Source organism: Corvus hawaiiensis, chromosome 20, assembly GCF_020740725.1.
Source record: "Corvus hawaiiensis isolate bCorHaw1 chromosome 20, bCorHaw1.pri.cur, whole genome shotgun sequence".
NCBI classification, from domain to species: domain Eukaryota; kingdom Metazoa; phylum Chordata; class Aves; order Passeriformes; family Corvidae; genus Corvus; species Corvus hawaiiensis.
The window spans coordinates 7,934,081-7,946,625 of record NC_063232.1 but is presented as its reverse complement, the minus strand read 5'-3'; the positions used below and the strand labels follow the sequence as shown (position 1 = coordinate 7,946,625).

Below are 12,545 nucleotides of genomic sequence, written 5' to 3'. Positions count from 1 at the left end.
GGTCGCCGCCCAGTCAGCCACGTATCTGCAGACGTTCCTTGTCTGCGCCGCAGCTCCCGCTGCTGCCCGGCGTCGCTGCTCCGCGCCGCGGTGTACGGCATGGCGCCGGGCGGGCGCTGAGGCCCCGATGGAGCTGGCGGCACTCGGGCGGCTGCGGCGGCTCCTCCCCGCGGCTCCGCGGCCCGGCTGCGCCCCGCCACCGTCCCGGGCCGCGCAGACGGGCGGTGCTGGAGCTCCGCGGCCGCGCCGCGATCTCTACGAGGTGCTGGGTGTCCCGTCCACGGCGACGGCGGCGCAGATCAAGACGGCGTACTACGAGCAGTCGTTCCGGTACCACCCCGACCGCAACGCCGGCAGTGCGGCCGCGGCCGCGCGCTTCGCCGCCGTCAGCGAGGCTTACCGGGTGCTGGGCAGCGCCGCTCTGCGCCGCAAGTACGACCGCGGGCTCCTGAGCGCCGAGGAGCTGCGCGACGCACCCCGGCCCTCGGGCCGCCCTCCCGCCGCTGCCTCGCCGCCGCCCCGCGCCCCCGCTGCCCGCCCGGGGCCCGTCCCGCCACCCTTCGACTTCGACGCCTTCTACCGCGCGCACTACGGGGAGCAGCTGCAGCGGGAGCAGCTGCTGCGGGCGCGGCGGGAGCAGCTGCGCCTCCGGCGGGAGGAGGCCGCGGCACAGGGACGCCTTAGGGCCCTCTCCGATCTCTCGATCGGGCTCCTCTTCTTCCTGAGTGTTGCCATCCTCTACGGCCTCAAGTGACAGCGGGGCCGCGGCGGGGTTGGGCAGCCCCCGGAGCGCCCACCCTGCTCCACAGTGTCACCAGGGAGCTTGGCAGCGGGCTGGGAGCGTGCCCTGCACACGCTGTTGGCAGTACCCTGTATCTGCTGCTCAGGCTGTGACATTTCACTCTGCCGGTGTGACCTTCAGGGATGGTGTATGACCAGCAGGCTCCATAGCCAGCTGGCCCCTCTGCCAGCATGACCTTCAGACACAGAGTGCCCCTGGCTGGCACAGGATGTGACGTCTGGATACCCTCTGTGCACTCTGGTCCACAGGCTAGGCTAGGCTGTACTGTGCCACCAGCATGACCTTGCAGAAGTGGTGCAGGAGCTTTGCGGGTTCTGATGTGTCCCCTCAGCAATACCACTTGCAGACACAATGCCTGACAAGTAAACATGGTTCCTGGACTCTGGACTGGGATGTGTCCCCTCTTTTGGCACAGCCCCAGGTGCCTCTTGTGAGCCGCAGCTGAGATTAAAGGCTGTCAGAGGTGGTGTGTGCTGTGTATGTTCAGGGCTATGCTCATTCATGCTCAGATGTGGCTCTAGTTTCTGCTGATCCAGACCTGCCACCTCTGTGCTGTCACACCTGCTGGTAATACATCTCTAGAGAGTTTTTGATGTCCAAACTGCATCACCCTGCTCAGGGTGGCGGGTACAGAAGTCTTAGATTCAGACTTGAAAAATGAAACCCAAGCCCATGGTGCCTCATGTCCTGATCAGTGTGTGACATTGCCTGGAGGTGGAGGCAAAACACTTTGGTGTCTGAAGTCCTCTGTCCTGTCTAGGGCCTTCCAGAAACTTTACACAAGTCCCTGCCTCCGAGGCTTTTGGCCATGATGCACCTGTGAGCACCGAGTACTATTTCCTGTGTTTTACATGTATCTGAGCATCATTTGCACAAGTTTATTTGCCTGTTTTAATACTGAAATGTTTTAAGAACTAAAGATTGTGTTTCTCAGAAACTTTTCTCTCTCCTTGGGTGACGGTTCACCTGTGCTATGTCACTGCTACCTGGAGGGAGAGAAGCTTCATGGCAGTGGCCTGAGAGTGCCAAAGACTGTGCATCACTGGGTTTGCTGTCAGGGGGGTGAGCAGGAGCCCAGCCCTTGTTACCTCGTGACCCAGACCCTGGGTTGTGTTTTGTCCCAGCACAAGAATGTTAAAAGTGAAAGCCCTGTGTTTTCCACTGCAGAGTTCTGTGATCCTGGTGGGAGCCTGAGGCAGTGGCACGGCAGGGACCACTGTTTCTGCTGGTTGTGCAGGATTGCTCTCTGCTTGCTCTCAAAAGCCTTGTGCCACTTCCAGCTGCACGCTAGAGGCTGCTGCATGCTTGGAGTAAATTCAGCCCATGGGCAGAGAGCTTTCCAGCATCCTTGCTGGATGCCAGTCTATCCCTTTACCTGGGACTACAGCACTGAAATGTCATCATGGGAGAAACAGGAGCCCTGTGTTCGCTGGCTACAGAGGGAAAGTGTCTGTGGCTCTGGCACTTGCTGATGCATTTTTCATGCTTATCTTCATTCTGTAAACAAAATCACTTGAAAGATCAGAGGTAGCTTTTTTGGCAGAATTTGGCAGGAAACATTACTTCCCAGGCTGGAAAACCTAGTGATGTCTGTGGGAAGCAGTGGGCACTGGGGAGCATTTCTCTAGCTCCTACCCAAACAGGTGATTTGGGCAGTTCCTGCTACTGGTTCTTCATTTTCAGGTCTCCGTGATGTATCTTGAAGATTAAAGACATCCAGCCATAAATTGGTGACAAAATGACACATTTTTCTTTTGGTGGGCCTGGGTGGTAAATATTCCTTGCACTTGCTGGAAAACAGGGACAGGCAGGTGTTTCACATCCTGACTTCAGCCAGTGAAGAAGAGGGTGGGGAGGGAGGTTCTGTCTCCCTTGCTGGGAAGGGTGGGCATGCAGCCTGCAGTCAGCAGGGCAGGGTGGCCTCTCTGGACCACCATGGCCTTCCCTGCTACTGCTGGAGGTCCTGTTCTGTGCTTGCCTGACACCCGGGGGTGGCTGTGCACTGGTAACATGCTCTGCACTCACCTACTGCCTGGTCAGAGGAGGGTGCCCTAAAACTTTCCAGTGTCACCTTTGCCTTAGTCAGGTCTGACTGCTCCTTTGCTCTGGGAAGGATTTCAGGAGCTTGGGTAGAAAGGCTGGAGCTGGTCCAAATGCCTACCAGCTCTCAGCATACCACTGTTCTGCCTCTTTTTCTCCTTGTGTCAACAGTGTCATTGCATTCTTTTTGTTCCCCAGTTGTTTCCTGATGGAGAGGTGCCAGGAGCAACTGGGTTTCATGTTGCTTTCCTTTAGCCAGGTGAGCACAGCCTGTGTAGATGCCAGGGGCTGATGGTGACAGGAGTGTGAGGTGGCAGGGGCTGTGAGCTGTACAAGGCTGGAAGATCAGCAGTGGGTGCAGCTCAGTAATTCCCTGTGGCCTTGACTGTATTACATCTTGGGAACCAGGATGCATCCTTGGGGATACTGACACACAGAGCGTTGTTCCTGTGAGAACAGGAGCCCACCTTCCTGCAGCTGGGGCAAGGCAGCCACTGGCAGGGGTTATAGCAGGGAACAGCTTATACTCCCAAATCCTTTTCCTCCTTTGAGGATGTATCCAGTCCCTACAACACAGATCTCAGTAACAGACTGCAGTAGCAGCTGTCCACAGCCCCTCCGGGCCCGTGCCCTTGGAGGGGAGGTGAGGTGGCAGTTTCAGCTGGGGATGTCACCATGAGCATCCTGAGGCTTTTGCTGGGAGGAGTGTGATGTTCACAATAGGGATTTCTTCCTCCTCAATCTCAAGCCCACTGGGACCATTTTTACACATACTCTAGCACACCCTACCCCTCACTTCCTCGCTCTGTGGCTCCACATTTCACCTGCCTGCAAGTGATGTATTGTATCCATATTAGATACGCTATTGGATCCATATGGATTCACTCTCTTACTCGGGCATCAGGTTTTGCCCGCTCTGTGTCACCAAAAGGAACTGTCTGAGGGTGAGTTGCTGGTGGGGCCTCAGCCATCACTCCATGCCAACCCATCCAGGCCTGGACTGCTCTACCCTGCACCTTCACCCCAGGGATTATTCTGGGTTCTTTGGTGTTGCTTATTCCCACCCTTGAATCACTGACAACAGACATTAAAGGGAAGCACCAAAATCTGAGCTAACAGCCACTTGGTAATTTGATGCTGTGACAAACTAAGGAAATCTAAGGCTCCACGGAAACTTAGACAAGCTGGATGAAGCCTGATGGCCCTGGTGCTGAGGCTTTGCAAGCTCAGTGCAGACCCCACTCCCCACCCCTTCTTCTGGGCTGATGTCCCCATAACTGCAGGTTTGGGGTGCTGAGCTGCTCCCTTCAGCTGGTGGGTGCTGCAGCCTGGAAGTGCGGGGTCTCAGTGCCTCATCAGGGCCTCCTCCTGGAGTAGCTGGCCTCCTCTTTGGAGAGGAAGAGGTTAAACCTGTCTGTCGGCAGATCTTTGACTGTGCCAGCTGGGCTGGGGACATGAGGGGCAGGAACAGGGAGCTGCAGGCTGGGGGAGCAGAGTCCAGCAGTAAGGGGTGGCCATCAGCCTCCACCCCCCAAAAGGGGCTAGTCTGGCAGGGATGGGGGTGAAGGGACAGCCCCTGGGACAGCTGCAGCCCTCACCTGTGTGGGCAGAACTCTGCACCCCAGTCCTGCTGATGGTGGTTCTGTCCTCCCAGGTAAGGGCTGCTACAGCTGGCAGCACCCAAGGATGGGGAGGCAGCTCCCCCTCCCTTCAGCAGCATCCCCTTTGGCCACTCCTTAGTTAATAGAGTTAATTGTTAATAGACTTCCCTCAACAGTCCCAGTGCCTGCTCTGGGGGCCCCAGCTGGGGCACACTGGCAGCCCCTTCCTGGCTGCCCCAGTTCAGGTCTGTACCCCTTTTGCACCCCATTGCCTGGGGGTTGTGGCTCAGGGGATTTCCCGGGGAGGTGGGGAGCACCCCTCTTCTCCCAGCTGTTCTGGCCTTTCTGGACTGGGGGCTGCTCCTTATCCAGCCTGGCATTCACAGAGCCAGTGATGGGGGGGCACCCTCAGCTCCCTGCCCAGGTTTGGCTGTACACCAGCTGGCGGAGGGGCTGGGCTGGGCCCAGGCTGCTGCCTGCTCCAGCAGATGTGAATGCAGGTGCATACCCAGTGGCAACCCCTCCTCCTCCTCAGAGTGAGCAGGAGCACCTTTACCCTCCTTGACTCCATTCTGCAGGGCAGGGACAGGCAGAGAGAGCCACTGTGCAGGCAGGAGGGGCAGAGGAGTCACCCTGGCTGCTGTCAGCTTCTTCCTGTGAGCCAGTGTCCCTGCCTGTGCTGTGCAGAACCTTGTCCCCAGTCCCAGCTGGCCTATAAGGGCCCGGGGCTGCTGGTGGCAGTGGGCAGGCAGATACCCCTCAGTCTCCACGGATATGGGGTGCACCAGGGTGCACAGACAACCCCTGCCAGGATCGCTACAATTGAGGTGTCCTAGGGCCAGCTAGTATGTGCTCCAAACTGGACAGGACCAGCTGCAGGATGGGAGGAACTGCCCCAGGGCAGGGGCTCACCTGGCTTGGCAGCTTCCCAAAGGACCCCAAGGTTTCCCACCCTAAAGTGGGGTGTTGATCAGCCCAACAGGACCATGGGGTGGCCAGGGCCTGCCCAGTGCTTCCTGAACAGGCTGGGTGCCTTGGGTGCTGCAGGGCTCCTATGGTCCGACAGGCAGACCATGGCAGCACAGCTTACCTTGGTGCTTAGACTGTCACTTTTGGTGCTGCAACTCTCATAGGACACACTCACCTTCCCCAGGCTGCAGAGGTAGCTGCTCACCCTGAGAGTCCACACTCAAGGGGCCACTGGGGTGACTCTGTACCTGCATGGGGCCAGGGAAGTTTGTCCTGGAGCTGGTGACAGACCCACACAACCTGGGGCTGCCCAGCCCTGGGGAGCCATGCAAGACAGGCACTGCCTGGGGAGACACACTGGTGGGGCCTGGCTAGTTTTTGGGTGGCTTGTGTCGTGGTTTGACACTGGCCAAATGCCAAGTACTCATGAAAACGGTTTGCTCGCTTGCTCTTGTTCTCAGCTGAGCAGAGGAGAAGGGAAAAAATTAACAAAGGGCTCATAAGTTGAGATGAGGACTGGGAGAAAACACTCTAAGGGCAAAACAGGTTAAAATTTAAAGGTATAAAGTAATTTTATTATTAACAGAGTCAGAGGAGGATAATGAGAAGTAAAATAAGCCTTTAAAACACCTTCCCCCCAGCCCCTGCCAGGAGACAGGGCATGGGGATTTTGGTCAGTTCGTCACTTGAGATCTTCTGTTCGCTCAGGGAGAAGAGTTTTTCCTCTGCTGTGCCGTGGGGTCCCTCCCACAGGAGACAGTTGTCCGTGAACTTCTCCAGCGTGGCTCCAATCTCACGAGCAGCAATCCTGCCAATATTGCTGCAATGTGAGTCCCTCCCACGGACAGTCTTTCCGAGACTGCTGCCATGTGGGTCGCTTGTCCACGGGGTGCAGTCTTTTAAGGACAGGCTGCTCTAGTTTGGAAGCAATGGCCCTCTCTCTCCATTCGGGTCTCCCACTGGATCACAGCTTTCTCCGGCATCTGCCCGCTCCAGCATCAGTACTTCTCTCACGGGCTGCGAGTGGATCTCTGCATCCCCTGTGGACCTCATGGGCTGCAGGGGACAGTCTACTTTACCACAGTCCTCACCACGGCCTGCAGAGGAATCTCAGCTCCAGCACTTGGAGCACCTCCTTCCCCCCTGACCTTGGTGCTGCCATGTTGTTTTCCCTCACATGTTCTCACTTCCTCCTCTTCTCCGACTAGAAGAAAAAACTGCTGCTCCTAGGTACGATTGCCAACAAGTTCCACCAATTCAAAGACTCTTACAGCATCCCGCAGCGCCGAGTGGTTGATTTCGTCTGGGTTCCGTGTCGGAGAATCTCTCGCCACGTTTTCGCTGCTGGCCAGGCAGCCCCGCTGCCCCTGCGGGCACTGGCGGCCGCCGCAGCGCTGGTGCTGTTCAACGCCTCTCCTCGTGCGGGCACCGGGAAGGAGAAGCCGCCACCACCAGCCCTGGCCTCCTGCCCGCAGCGTGGCTGGCCAGGGGCGAGCAGGCAGGCGAGGCTTGCTGTGGGCCGCACCGAGATGGCAGCGCTGGGAAAGCCCCGCTGGCGGCGCCTCACCAGCCCTGGAATCAACTGGGCGTGCGCTGTTTTGGTTTTCTTCTTAAATGTGTCATCCCAGAGGCGTTACCAACCTCTCTGATGGGGCCAGCAGCATGTCCATCTTCAGAGCCATCAGAGACTGGCTCTGTCAGACGTGGTGGAAGCTTCTAGCAGCTTCTCACAGAAGCCACTTCTGTGGCCCTCCCCCACTACCAAAAAAACCAGGCCATGCCAAATCAACACAGCTTGGCTCCTCGTGTACTGTCCCATGCCTCAGTGCTGTGCCTGGTCCCCTGTGGCAGGGCAGTGACAGCCCACCAGTGTTGCCTCTGGCTGGGGCTCAGCCCAGGCAGGTGCCTGGCTGCAGACTCCAACGCACATGATGAGCACAGAGCCTGACTGGCAATCAGGCCCTTTGTTGCCAGGCTGAGCCCAAAGTGGGACTTAAGAAAGCAGCAGGTGCTTTATGAAACTCCAGATATTCCAGTGACTACCATCTCCTCACATGCCAATAAAGTCACAGTGGCTGGTCCCCTATTTATCCTAGTTTTAAACCTGCTTTAACTAGTAATACTGGAATATTGGCCATAAATGAGGGCTGAAGTTTGGCATAAGGCCAGGTAGCCTCAGTGGGGGAGGATGATCAGACAGTGCAAGCTAATGACCTGTATTTTGGGGTGTTTTGTAGCCTGAGCTAGGGCTTTTTGTTGCTTGGGATGATTTCCAGTCTACATACCAGTGACAAGATGCAAGTTCGGCAGGCAACTGGGAAAGAGGAAAAGAATTACACAGGGTCTGAGAGCACAAGAAGAGTCTGATACCAACCCAAAAGCTAAAAACAGCACAATGGATATGCCACAGCAGGGAATAAGCACCCCAGGATTCCCAGGGGTGCCCAGGAGGCTGCAGCTGGAGGAACCAGGCTGTCCCCTGGGGGATGGGGAGCACCACCCCCTGGACTTACCATCCATTGTGTGATACTAAGGGAAGGAACAGAAGAGCCTGGGATAAAACAGGTGAGAGCTCAGGCCTCCTGTCCCTTTTTCCAGTGAGGGCTGGAGAATGGGGGAGGTGGATAAGGAATGACAAAGGGCACAATGGCCTCTGAGGTTGTGAGAAAGGTGGACATAAGTGCAGGCTGATGTGACCAGTGGCTGCCAAGCCACGAGCAAGCCCAGCTGGCCACAGGGTATAACCCTCCATGGGATGAGGGCTTTGCTGCTGACATGAGGCATCTCTGGGTACCTCATGAGCCTTCCCCATGTGCAAGGCCAAACTGGTCCCTGGTACATCTCTTGAGGGAAACACACACTCATGGCAGGCTCTGTACCCCTTGCAGGAGCTCTCAATTTCCCCAGGGAAGTGATGGCCTAAGCCAAGTATGAATTAAAGGTCTGGGGGCTCATCAGGCTGGAGGGCCCTCCTTGGCTGCCAGTCACCTCCAAGCCTGGCAAGTGCCTCCTGGTAACCCTTTCCTCCCTGCTTGTCCCATGCTGCTGTTCACAGCCAGAGCCAAGGGGCAGAGCATGGAAAGAGCACACACAGAGCATGGAAAGAGCCTTTATTTAGGAAGCATTTGGCACCCAGTGCTCCTGTGCTCTTTTCCCTGCTGTCTCTCCCAGCTAAGCCCACTGACATCCCTACAAGCCACCCACCCCCACCTCCTGTCACTGTTCCTCTTGCTGTGGATGCAGAGACCTCCCCCCAGCAGTTCCCCAAATGCAGGACCCCCTACCCAGCCATGGCACCTGCCCCAACCAAGTACCTCCATCCCTCTGTGAGCACCCACCCATGTGCCTGCCCCACAGACCCCACAGCCCTTTGGAGCTGTGCCTACACCACCCACCACCCCTCATGTTCCCTGCCCACGTGTTCCTGCACGAGGCCTGTGGAGGCACAGGAGCAGGGACATCCCACATCCCTGCCCTGCTACCGGTGCGGAGGCTCCTGCTTCTGGTGTTGCAGCTGCTGCTGCCCACGGCCGGGCTGGGGACTGAGCAGGGGGATGTGTCCAACAAGGCGTAGGGGAGAGCCCAGGCTGGGAATTTCGGAGCAGGGAGATGCTGGCTGTTGTCCCAGAGCTGGAAGATGGTGCTTGGGAGGTGCAGCTGGCACAGGAAAGGGCACAACAGCCTCCGAGGGGATGAGGAAGGCAGGCACAAAGCCGTAGGAGAGATCAAAGGCTTTGGGGGCTATTCCACTCTGCAATGGGGCAAGGTGGGCTAGTGCCAGGCTAGCTGGGGTACCTGGGCACCCCACAGGGCCCACAGCGTTCCTGCCCACCTGATCCTTCTGCACCTGATCCTTCTGCAGTAGCTCCTGCAGTTTCTCCAGCTGCGTCCGGCAGACGTGGGAGTGTGTGCGGCTCTGGCAGAAGGACTCCAGAAAGGACTCGAGGGGCAGGTCCTGGGCCAGGAACTGCTTTATCTGTGCCTGTGGGATGGGCAGTGGGACCAGAAGGAGCACCCCCTGGACCCTGGACTCTTCTGCAGGCCCTGGCATATGGGAGGGCATGGAGAGCAGTCCGTGGCCCCGGTGAGGAAGGGACAACAGCACAGGGGTCTCAGCTAACTCACCTCTGACTCTGCTTCAGAGGCATCAAGCTTGGCTTGGAGCTGGTCCAGGGCGCTCTGTGGGCTCCACTTCTCCAGATAAGCCTCTGTGTGTCAGAAGGGGATGGGGCTGCCAACCTTCCCCTGGATGCCCCCACTGCTAGGGTTGCTGTCTTTCCCATCCCCAAGCACCCGCTCCCCCACTTCCTTGAACTCAAACACCCCCAAACACATCCCTGGAGCCACCTGCACACCATGACTTCCATCCCACCCTGGCACAGGTTGCCCAGAGAAGCTGTGGATGACTCATCCTTGTAATTGCTCAGGCCCAGGTTGGACTGGGCTTGGAGCAACCTGGTTTAGGGGAAGGTGTCTCTCCCCTCAGCAAAGGGTGGAATGAGATGATCTTTAAGGTGCCTTCCAACCCAAATGGTTCTGTGATTCTATGACTGGTCCCAGCTAAGGATTTGCTATGTCACAGGGAGCATCATCCCCCACCACTCCTGATCATGGCTGGACCATTTCCCTGGGGTAGGTCCAAGGATACTGAGCCCACCTGGACCCTCATATTAACAGGGGTTGCTCTGGGTGTGCCAGGCTCTGCCCCAGCCCATAGGCTGCACTCCACTCACCCAGGCGCTGCTGCTTGTCCCAACATGCCTCTCGGATCTCCTGCAGCTCCTGGTACTTGATGGCCAGGGAAGCCTTCCCATCCTCCAGCCGTGGGCGCAGGGACAGATTCACCCTGGCCTGGGTGCAGTTTGAAGCCAAACACATTTCCCGCTCCAGCTGCAGACTCTGGAACTGTGGGAATGGGATGGGAGCCGTGTGTGTCAGCAATGAGAAATGGGCAGAAACAGTCAGATCCAGCACCTTGCTGGGCAGGGATCCATATCCATCGGAGGGTGAGCCCTCTTTTTCTGCACTGTCTCCATCCCTCTGCTTTGCCTGGAAAGGGGGTGCATCCCGGGGGAATGCAACGGCTGGAGCCGGGCCATGCAAGGTGGCTCAACCTGACCGTGGCAAACCTCAGCGCCGGCTGCCCAGCCCCTCTGCAGGGAAAGGGCTTGGCAGAGGACATGGATGTCACGGAAGGGACAGCACCCTCCCCTCGATGCGCACACACCGTCTGCACTCGGGGACACCTAGGGAAGACGCTGAAATCGGGCCGAGAGCGATTCCAGAATAACCTGTGCCCGTTTCTGCAGCGGAGCCGGGAAAGCGCGGAGCTCATCCCGGCTGCGGAAAACGAGAGCAGGCTGGAGGGCGGGCGAAGGGCCGGGGCCTCACCAGATCTCGGGGATGCGGGGGCAGCGGATGGGGTTTGGTGGCCCTGGGTTTGGTGGCCCGAGGCTTCAGCACCGGGAGCCCCGCGCAGCCGCGGTCGGGACGCCCGAGCGGAGGTTCCCCCGCCCCGCCGGTGGACTCTGCGGCTCCTCCAGAGCCCTCGGGATTACGGGCGTCAAGATAAGGGCAGCGGGCGACGGAGCCGGTGCCATCGGAGAATACCCGGCCCCGCAGCGCCAGTTCCCGGGCCGCGGGCGGCTCCACCTTGCGCAGCGGGACAGCCCCAGAGGAGCGAGTGCCGCACGGCTTGACCCTGCCGGCTGCGGGGCTCGGTCCCTCCCGGCCCCCCGGCCCCCGCGGCCGTACCTTCCTGCTGAGGCGGGCGGCGCGCTGCAGTCGCGGCTCGTCCTGCAGCAGGGCCCGGAGCTGCGCCGTGCTGAGTGCCCCGAGGCGGCGCGGGGAGCCGGGCGGCGCCGCGGGCCGGGACATGGGCCGGGGCCGGGATTGGGATCGGGATCGGGATCGGGACCGGGACCCCCCGCCCCCGCCGCCGGGAGCCGCTCGCGCCGCCTCGCGCCCGTCGCCCCCGCCGGTCTTAAAGGAGCCGCAGCGGAGCACGAAGCGCTCCCGTTCCGCAGCGCACCGCGCCGCCCCTGGCCGGGGGACACAGGCGCTGCTCCCGCTCCGCGCACCCTGCTCACCCCGAACCCTCTGGGAGCACCCTGCTCCCCGCTGTGCGCAACCTTCACCCGCTGTGCGCGCCCTGCACCCCGCTGCGCGCATCCTGCATCCCGCTCTGTGCATTCTGCACCCTCTGTGCACACCCTGGACCCCGCTGTGCAGCCCGCAGCCCCCGCCTGCCGCCACCACGGCTTCGCCCGTCACTGCCCGGTGCCGCCCTGTGACAGCCTGGTGCCCTGTTGCCCACTGGCTCAGGAGGGCTGGGAGCCGTGGGGCACCCTCTCGCTGGGGCACCCTGGCACTGCGGCACCCTGGCACTGCGGCTCTTTGCGGGCCTCTTCGCCCCCTGAGGAAGGCAGAAGCGCTGCCCCACTGGGACCAGGAACTGCTGCCACAGGGTCACCAAATATTTGCAAGGATTCAGAAACCTAGAAGAAAAATTCCAGGACCCTCCCTAACAGCCATGTCTCCTTGCTCTACCAGCTTCTCACCCTGGCACAGGAGAGCTGCTCTTCCAGCCAACGCAAATCCATCCTGGAGCTGCTCTGTGCATCCGCTCCCTATGCTGTGATGCACATTCCAAGGCAGGCACAGGCTGTACGTGGAAGTCCCGCCAGTCCTTCGTGCTCTGTGCTGGGGGGCTCAGTGCCTGGTGCTGGAGGCTCTCAGTGGGGCAAGTACAGCCCCGAGAGATGCTTCCAGCAGGAGTAGCCCTGAGCTCACTTTTTCCTCAGACATTCCCAGGTGCAGGTGTCCCCCCCACTTTGCAGTGCTGAGGGCCGTTCCCTGGAGCAGTGTCAGGCTGTTTCTGTCTCGGACATCCTCCACTGCTCATTTCTCTCAGCATTTTCTAATTTCTCAAACTTCTCTGGATGGCTCCCAGCACCTATTGGACTCTGCAGCTGCTGGGCCAGGGATGGGTTTTTCCTGAGCTGTTGGTCCTGGAAGTGAAACTCATGGCTGTTACTGTGCTGCTACAGGACAAAACAAGACAGGGTTTATGAATACCAAAGTGCTTCTCTGGCAGTCTGTCCTAGCAGTACTGGAACGATCATGGGACAAAG

The 12,545-nt window shown here is 59.1% G+C and overlaps 2 protein-coding genes across 5 annotated transcripts; one reads left to right on the top strand and one right to left on the bottom strand.

Moving 5' to 3' along the window:
* The first annotated feature begins 32 nt into the window (after nt 1-32).
* Nucleotides 33-2,529, top strand: DNAJC30 (DnaJ heat shock protein family (Hsp40) member C30). Its single transcript, XM_048324925.1, has one exon. It carries the CDS (start codon nt 128-130, stop codon nt 752-754), a length of 627 nt encoding a protein of 208 aa, XP_048180882.1. The 5' UTR covers nt 33-127; the 3' UTR covers nt 755-2,529.
* A 5,976-nt stretch (nt 2,530-8,505) lies between these two features.
* Nucleotides 8,506-12,029, bottom strand: VPS37D (VPS37D subunit of ESCRT-I). 4 transcript variants are annotated; one of them, XM_048324918.1, is made up of 5 exons: nt 11,167-11,327; nt 10,146-10,317; nt 9,538-9,620; nt 9,245-9,394; nt 8,506-9,163 (listed from the first exon to the last, which is right to left on the bottom strand). In XM_048324918.1, exons 1-5 carry the CDS (start codon nt 11,287-11,289, stop codon nt 8,891-8,893), a joined length of 801 nt encoding a protein of 266 aa, XP_048180875.1. In that variant the 5' UTR covers nt 11,290-11,327; the 3' UTR covers nt 8,506-8,890. The 4 variants fall into 4 exon arrangements, with proteins under 4 accessions (XP_048180875.1, XP_048180878.1, XP_048180877.1 ...); XM_048324921.1 differs by having other exon boundaries at nt 9,260-9,394; XM_048324920.1 differs by lacking the exon at nt 11,167-11,327 and adding an exon at nt 11,973-12,029 and having other exon boundaries at nt 8,506-9,394.
* Nucleotides 12,030-12,545: the final 516 nt, after the last annotated feature.

What these genes read in the sequence shown, in the direction of transcription:
- DNAJC30 (XM_048324925.1), top strand. Translation starts at nt 128, where the DNA reads ATGGAGCTGGCGGCACTCGGGCGGCTGCGGCGGCTCCTCCCCGCGGCT.
- VPS37D (XM_048324917.1), bottom strand. Translation starts at nt 11,289, where the DNA reads ATGTCCCGGCCCGCGGCGCCGCCCGGCTCCCCGCGCCGCCTCGGGGCA. An exon ending in GGACAAGCAGCAGCGCCTGG is followed by an intron (nt 9,621 to 10,145) that starts GTGAGTGGAGTG and finishes TCTGACACACAG; the next exon opens with AGGCTTATCTGGAGAAGTGG. An exon ending in CCTCTGAAGCAGAGTCAGAG is followed by an intron (nt 9,395 to 9,537) that starts GTGAGTTAGCTG and finishes CCCATCCCACAG; the next exon opens with GCACAGATAAAGCAGTTCCT.